The 8,488-nt window shown below is 39.9% G+C and overlaps 1 protein-coding gene across 1 annotated transcript in view; it reads right to left on the minus strand.

Annotated features, from left to right (window-relative positions):
* The window catches only part of SCN11A (sodium voltage-gated channel alpha subunit 11), a gene marked incomplete at its 5' end in the record, with an annotated part of 101,811 nt that extends 96,512 nt beyond the window's left edge, over nucleotides 1–5,299 (minus strand). The window contains 2 exons of the mRNA XM_084902783.1: nucleotides 363–539; nucleotides 5,179–5,299. Coding sequence (XP_084758909.1) covers nucleotides 363–379 — 17 coding nt within the window. The remainder of the gene's footprint in view (nucleotides 1–362; nucleotides 540–5,178) is intronic.
* Nucleotides 5,300–8,488: the final 3,189 nt, after the last annotated feature.

Here is an 8,488-nt window from a genome sequence, read left to right on the forward strand (position 1 = left end):
ACTATACAGTAGCAATAGCCAGATCAATCTTCATGACAAAAAGTCTAAGCCTGGCATAAATCCCTGATGTCATGGCCACTTTATTATTTTTTTAATATATTTTATTGATTTTTTACAGGGAGGAAGGGAGAGGGATAGAGTTAGAAACAGCGATGAGAGAGAATCATCGATCATCTGCCTCTTGCACACCCCCTACTGGGGATGTGCCTGCAACCAAGGTGCATGCCCTTGACGGGAATCAAACCTGGGACCTTTCAGTCCACAGGCCGACACTCTATCCACTGAGCCAAACCGGTTTTGGCTCATAGCCACTTTATACATTCAGTGAGCAACAGTGTGGCTGAAAAACATACCCAACTTACCTCCACAGGACGGTCATCTGGAGAGATCAAATCTGAAGGGCGATTGTACATGTTCCCCAGAGGAACTGAGCTTGTTATCCACAGCAGAAAGCCCACTCCTTTATGCATCCTGGATGTGGTTTTCCTCCTTCCTGTCTCGCTGTCCCTGCTTTTTCTTGTGCTTCCTGAGATTACCTCCTAAATAAACCATTTACACCAAGATTCGCCTCAGCACTTGCTTTCTGGAGGAACACAGACTAACACAGACATGTGTGTATTAGATTATCCTAGCAATTGTACTATTCACATCCTCTAAGCCGAGGTTCTCAAATCTCATTTCATATTACAATAAACTACAGAAAAATAACATCAAAATTTCTTGGAATTGTCACATTTTTTTAAAATCCAGATTTAAGGAGAGACTTTATTTGGAAAGGATGACTGCAAGGGGGAAAAGGGTGGGAGGGACCTTCAGTAGATGGAGGATGTCTACTGCATAGGGAGAAGCTCGGACCATACATACCATCTCCTGTTAAGCAAAAAGAATTCTTCATTTACAGTAGAGAGGAGTAAACAAGACTAGAGAAAAACAAGAGTGACCTGATGGGATAGCAGGTCAGAGAATGTTTAACTCTGAGGTCAGCCTTTTCTCAGGAGAGGTTAAGAAGGAGTTAGCTGTGTACTGGCTCCTGCTGAGAGTGGGACCAAACTCAGGGACCTGGCAGAAGGAGAGGATCTTAACCAAAATTTGGCTAACACGCATTTTTGTCCTGATTGCTCAGTGGAACAAGCAGTTCAGCTAATTATTTATGAGACCAAGAAGGGGAACTTCAAGGGTTTGTGACTGGCCTTGTCATAGGTAAATGAGGGGGGCTATGTGAGTCTTACCTAAGTCATATGGAAAATGATGGTTCTTTGCAGTGTCTTTTCCAGAACGCAGACAAGGCTGTGTGTGTGTGTGTGTGTGTGTGTGTGTGTGTGTGTGTATGTGTGTGTGTGTCTTAACTGTCACTATTTTCCAGGAACAGAGGGCTCAATTCAACATTATCAAGAAGAAGCCTGAACAACAGTATTTTCTAGAAGATCCCCAGGTAATGTATAGTTTATAACAGACTTGAGAGACACATCAAATAATCAGAGTGTGTGGTTTTTATTCAGATTCTAATTCAAACAAAGAAATTTTTTAAAGGACATTTATGAAACAATTGAAAATTTTAATACTGAATCTTTGATGAAGGAATTACTGTCGTTTTTTTAGGTTTGACAATGATATTGTACTAATTATTTTATTGTACTAATGAATTTATTTTTAAAATAGTTATGGTATTGTAATTATGGTCTTTAAAGACAGTTCTTATTTTTTTTTAGAGCTATTCACCAGAGAAAATATTTATAGATCAAATGATATGACTTCTGGAATTTGCTTCAATAAAAAAGGGGGAAAGTGGATGGGGAATTTGTTGGTCTTGAATTGTTGAGTGTTGAAGTTGGATGGTGGGTCATGTGAGTTCATCAGACTAGTCTATTTTACATGTGTTTGAAATAAAAATGCTTTTCTAAAGGAGCTCCCAAAATGCTTTTAATATGCAGACTGTTGAAAACTGCTTTCCATAGTCCTACTTTTTGTCTGCTCCATCATCAAAACCAGAAAGAGGATTGCCATGACTACTACATTTCCATCTATTTCTCCTTGTATTTCCTGCAATGCTTGATTTACATATTTCATTATTTACCATTTGTCACACTAAGGTTTATGAAAGATTGCCTTTTTTTCTTTAAAAAAAAATTTGATATATGCCCATGGCAAAAGCAAAGAAAAAATCAAGCAGTATAGAAAGGTCTACAGTGGAAAACAGATGCCCCTTTTGTCTCAGATTCCTCTCCCCAGTGTCAGCCACAACTACCAATTTCTTCTGTCTCCACTGAGGAAGTCAATGTGAATGTGAATATATTCATATACTTATGTTCATACACTTGAATGTCCTTTTTTATATGTCATTGGGACCCCAGTATCTTATACTGTTAGATCCTTGCAGTTATCATTTCAATCTTATATAGAAAATTGCTCCGATCAATGGAAAATTGTACTGTCGCAGACCCTGCATCATTACCGATCCTTTTTCTATGAGAGCTATTTTATAATTCTGCAAATTAGCCATTACTGATAACAATGCAGAATAATTCCTATCAATTTACATGCAAGTCAATTCTGTCAGGTGGAGAGATATCCTTACTCACTCGTGGAAAAAAATCTGTTTTGCTTCCATCCAAGCATTCGCTTTAACATTCCTTTACTCCGTGTGATTTGTGCTTCTTTGACTTATCCTTTGAACTAATCATGACATCTGCCTAGTCCCTTCATTGTAAGCAAGATGAAATCTTCAACTTATGTTCATTTTACACCTGCATGAAAGTGGTGATTTTACTTTTTCTTTTTTTAATTTTTAAAATTGGTTCTTATTGGTTTCAGAGAGGAGGGTAGAGGAAGAAAGAGATAGAAATATCAACAAGAGAATCATTGATTGGCTGCCTCCTGCACACCCCATACTGGGGACAGAGCCTTCCCACAACCTAGACATGTGCCCTGACCGGGAATCAAACCATGACTTCCTGGTTCATAGGTTGATACTCAACAACTTAGCCACACCATTGGGCCATTTTTTTTCTCTTTTTTTTTGAATTATCCTTTAACAATATGCATTTAGCAAACAGATTAAGCATACAATTCACTGGATGTGATGAAAACTCAATTTTATTTTTGCCTCTCATTGCCCTGTGTGCCTAACTGTTTAGAAGTATCAATAACTCTGACCTGTACCAATCATTTGCTTCAAGAATGCTTCAATAAATATTCTTCTACTTGTATTTTTAAGTCAAGTGTAATTACACTCGTAGGATGAATTTATAAAAGAGGAACTGCTAATTCTACTTTCCAAAAAGATTATACTGATTTACCCTCCCACTAAAACTGCATAAAATCATGGGTTTCCCACCTTCTCTGAACACTATACATTATCAAACTTTTAGATCTTTTTCAACCTGGTAGGTGAAAAATGAAATCTAATTTAAGTGTTTCCTTTATTATGAATGAAATTAAGTATATTTTCAGACAATGTAAGCCATTCATTTTCTTTTCTTATAAGCTACCTGTTTATGTCCTTTGCCTATTTTGTCCTTTTCCTATTGCGTTATGGTATGTTTCATAGTCACTTATAAGCTCTCCTTCTTTAATAAGGAAATTGGCTCTTTGTCATGTGTGTTGGCAAGTACATTTTTCTACAGAGGGGCCAGGGCAACCATGAAGAAGAAATGGCACAAGGCAAGCATAGTACAACTCAGTGGGTTCAGGATGTGGCTGTGTAGAGAAAGGCTGCCTCTCTCACATCTCTTCCTGCCCTCCAGATGTGATTAAGCTGTTACCTTCTAATTCACAGCAGATCAGCAATGAAGATCTAACAAGAGTGAGTGCAAGAAAAAAAGGGTGCATTGAACAGTCACCATGGAAACTGCCCCTCCCACAGCATTTACCATTCAAAAGCTTCTGCGGGCATTCATGTACAACAAATTAGCAAAGGAAGATTTACAGACTCACAACCATAATTTTGAATGCATTTTGAAGGTGTTTAAAAGCATAAAGAATGCCTGTGGTTTTTGTAGGGCGATTACTTAGGGGGAAATTGTCTTCAATTCCAGCTTTTGCGGAGGATAATTGGTCGAAACACTAGAGTGTATTTTGTTTTTGCTGTACTTTTCCTTCCTTCCCAACCTTGTGCTGATGATTGCCGGTCCATAGTGCTTGCTGATCTCAGAAGTGCTTTGTATTACTGGGCCTTAAGCAGAAGCTCTTAAAGACTACCCCTGGTCTAGCCTTTAGTGAGAGCCCAAGCTTCCTGAAGAAGTTGAGCTGTGAATCTGGGTGGGAACAGGTGTGCAGGGGACTAATGAATTCTCTTGGTAGGCCAGAGAAGTCAGTAAGAGAGGGAGAGGTTCTGCAAGGTCAAGGACTGTGACTGCTGTTGAAAGCATCCAGGTTGGTGATAGAAGCTGGTCAATGATGGCAGGTAATCTTAGGGAGGTGGGGCCTGGACACTGGGATTTCTAGCTGTAACCAAAAAAAAAAAAAAAAAGCCCAGTGCTAGAGGCCTGTTCATTTTCAAACGACAATGGGCCTCTCAGCCATAACCAGTGTAGCCTGAGAATTGTTGGTGCCTCCAGTATATGACCCTGGGATTGATGAGTAACTTCAGAGTGGATTACAGTAGCCAGAGAGCCTTAACAATGACTGAGGTTTACTTTCCCATCATTTTGGTTGGCTGTGAGCTCAAATTATAGTTAATTTTAACAATCTAATATGACATCCTATATAATAAAATCCTAACATGCAAATCGAGCCAACTGAGGAACTACCAGCAGAAGGACTGTTCAATATGATGCGTACTCGTGGTCAGTGCACTCCCACAGGGGGAGCACCACTCAGCCAGAAGCCGGGCTCACGGCTGGCAGTGGCAGCAGCCTCTCCCGCCTCCGTAGAAGTGCTAAGGAGGCAGGAGGACATCCCCCGAGGGGTCCTGGACTGTGAGAGGGCGCAGGCCGGGCTGAGGGATCCCCCCACTAGTGCATGAAATATATCAGTTTATGGGATACAAATCACACCCATTGTACTTTTGTGGCCTAGTATTTTAGGAAGCCTCACTCAGTTCAGCTCCTGTGTAAAAGTCCCACCACAAAAAAATTACATTTGTGATTTTAGGCGATCAAATAGATTTCCTAAAAAGGTACTTTGATTGTGGCATTTTATCAGCAGGAAATATGTATTAAATTTTAAGGTCTGACTTACCAGATAAGAGCCTGGAAGGTCCAAAATCAAGGATGGCCTGAATGGTTCTCTACTGCCCTCCAGTGGATAAGTTAGACAAAGACTGAAACATTTTTGGAATAGAAAAGAGATTGGTTTGTATTTCTAATATTGTAAAAAATATAGAGACATTAAAAAATATAGACAGAAAGAGATAAAAGAACTAACGTCTATTTTTTCCCAATGTGTTAAAAAATAAATGCATTGTGGAATGATGAGCCATTTAATACCATGCCTTCTAAGAATGTATTTAAACCTGAAGATTTGCTGACAAGACAAAATAGCACACAACTATTGACAAACATCTCAAGCATTCTGTGATTCTGTGTCTCTATATTTGTTTATACGATAGTGTTTTACTTATGCAAACTTATTTAATTACTAAAGGCCTGGTGCATGAAATTCACTCACTCAGGGGAGTTTCCTCAGCCTGGCCTGCACCATCTCACAGTCTAGAAGCCCTCAAGGGATGCCCAACTGACAGCTTAGGCCCACGCCTGGAGAGCAGACCTAAGCCATCAGTTGGACATCCCTTAGCACTTGCCAGCCGTTTGCCTGGCTCAGGGCTTCTGGCTGAGTGGCTGAATACACTTGACCACCAGGGGGAAGCTGCTGCATTGAGTGTATGCTCCCTGGTGATCAATGTGTGTCATAGTGACAGGTCATTCCACTGTTCGGTCGATTTGCATATTAGCCTTTATTATATAGGATAATCTTGTAGTCTACTATATATAACAGCCGTCTTGATAGAGAACCATTAAAGAGTTATAAGGATATTATGCAGCTTCTCAATTCTCCACAAATCTGATTGATAACACAGCTTACACAAAGAAGTTTATTTATTTAGCAATTCCGCATTAAGATCCTATTCTTTTTAAAGTTGATATTTTTAAAAAAATATTTTACATATTGATTTTTTTTTTTTTGAGAGAGAGAGAAACATCAATTTGTTGTCCCACTTACTTACATATACATTGATTGAGTCTTGTATGTGCCCTGACCAGAGATCAAACCCAGAATCTTGGTATATCAGGACAACGCTTTAACCAACTGAGATACCTGGCTAAGGCTAAAATTAATGTTTAAAATATCCAATTGAGCCCAGCTGGTGTGGCTCAATGGTTGAGCATCGACCTATGAACCAGAAGGTCACAGTTCAATTCCAGGTCAGGGCACATGCCCAAGTTGTGGGCATGATCCCCAGTGGGAGATATGCAGAGGGCAGCCAATCAAAGATTGTCTCTCATCACTGATATTTCTATTTCCATTTCCCTTCCTCTCTAAAATTGATAAAAACAGCTGAAACCGGTTTGGCTCAGTGGATAGAGCGTCGGCCTGCGGACTGAAGGGTCCCAGGTTTGATTCCGGTCAAGGGCATGTACCTTGGTTGTGGGCACATCCCCAGTGGGAGGTGTGCAAGAGGCAGCTGGTCGATGTTTCTCTCTCATCTATGTTTCTAACTCTCTCTCCCTTCCTCTCTGCAAAAAAATCAATAAAAGATATTTTTAAAATAAATAAATAAATAAAATTGATAAAAACATATATATTAAAAAAAAAAAAACTCTATATATAAAAGCTTAAGCGACCATTATGACTGATAGACAGAATGACTGGTTGACTGGTTGCTATGACAACACACTGATCAGCAGGGGGGCAGATGCTCAACGCAGGACCTGCCCCCTGGTGGTCAGTGCATTCCCACAGCCAACCTCCTATGGCCGGACAACCTCCTGTGGTTGTTTCCTGAACAAGATGATTATTAAAAATAATACCTGAAATATATTGATTTCCCACATACCAGGTACTGTGCTAAGATTGTTTCATTTACCTTGAGATATGTAATGTTTTTATTCTACTTTACAAAGAAACCGAAGTTAATTATTTGCTTAAGTAACTGGCAGAGGGAAGGACCAACCTCTCAGAGCAAGATTTAACAAGAACAAGCCTGGTTTATTTGGAAGCAGAAGCCCTCTAGAATTCATATTTGCTTTTATTTTTAAAAAAATATATTTTTTTATTTATTTCAGAGAGGAAGGAGAAGAGGATGGGAGAAAGGGGAAAGGGGAGGGAGAGGGGAAGGGATAAAGAGGGAGAGGGGGAGCGATAGAGGAGAGGGGGAGGGATAGAGAGGAGAAGGGGAGGAGGGAGGGAGGAGAGCAAGAGCGAGAGGGAGAAGAGAATTATTAATTGGCTGCCTATACCGCACACCGGGGATCGAGACCAAACCCAGGCATGTGCCATGATCAGGAATAAAACAATGACCTCTTGTTCATAGATGGATACTCAATCCCTGAGCCACATTGGTCAGGCTTCATATTTACTTTTAAATTTTACTGCATTTTTATTTAATATGTGTGTGCATTTCTTTTTTTGGCAGGATGTCAAGTTTTCATGCTGTCGTTAAGCAGAGTTCTCAAAATCAGAGAACAATATAATAGGTGTCAAGCCTTCTTACATTTTGAATAGAGATGCCAAGCTTTCTATGCAGGAAATGCCAAGAGGAATTCCGACAGGATAAGCCTCCTGGCAGTTACACAAGAGAAGACAAAGAATTAAATGGAGTTTGATGAGGCTGATGGTGAAAATATCTCCGTAGAGTTGTGGAGGTGCTCTGACATTTCCCCTCCTTGTGGAGAAGGGAGGGTGTATTAGTTATCTATTGCAGCATGATAAATTACCCTACCATTAGGACACTTCACACAGTCAGCATCTATTATCTCATACAGTTCCTGTAGATCAGGAATTTGGGATCAGTTTGGCTGAATGGTGCTGACTCAGAGTTTCTCATAAAGTTACAGATGAGATGTCCTTTGATTAATCACACGCACACATTCTTGCTGTAAAAGGCTAGGAAAAAAGAAGTGAGTAACTGTCGTTTTCATTTTCTGTAAGCAGTGCTCACCAGCACCAAGGCACAGAGCAGGGAATTCCTCCAACACAGAAAGAGAATTCAAATGATGAACAGCAGTAAGGAAAACCACAAAAGTGTCAAAGAGCTCATCCTTTTAGCTGCCCAACACCAATATAACCGCCGCTCTCAATATTTATATGTCAAAAAAAAAAAGTTGTCACTTAGAATACTGCAACTATCCTTCCTACAACCAAAGGCGTACTCACCGTCACCCTCTGAGGAAGTCAATCCATTGTTTCGTCAGTTACCACATCCGTCCATCCATTTCTAAGTTTAGATCCTCACGGTGATATCCATTCCTCTGTAACTTATGGACTAAATAACGAAATTTACCAACAATAGCCCACCCTACTAACAAAAGCGAAGTAAAAGGTAAAGAAA

The sequence above is a fragment of the Pipistrellus hanaki genome, assembly GCF_964339955.1.
Source record: "Pipistrellus hanaki genome assembly, chromosome: 13".
In the NCBI taxonomy this organism is placed as follows: domain Eukaryota; kingdom Metazoa; phylum Chordata; class Mammalia; order Chiroptera; family Vespertilionidae; genus Pipistrellus; species Pipistrellus hanaki.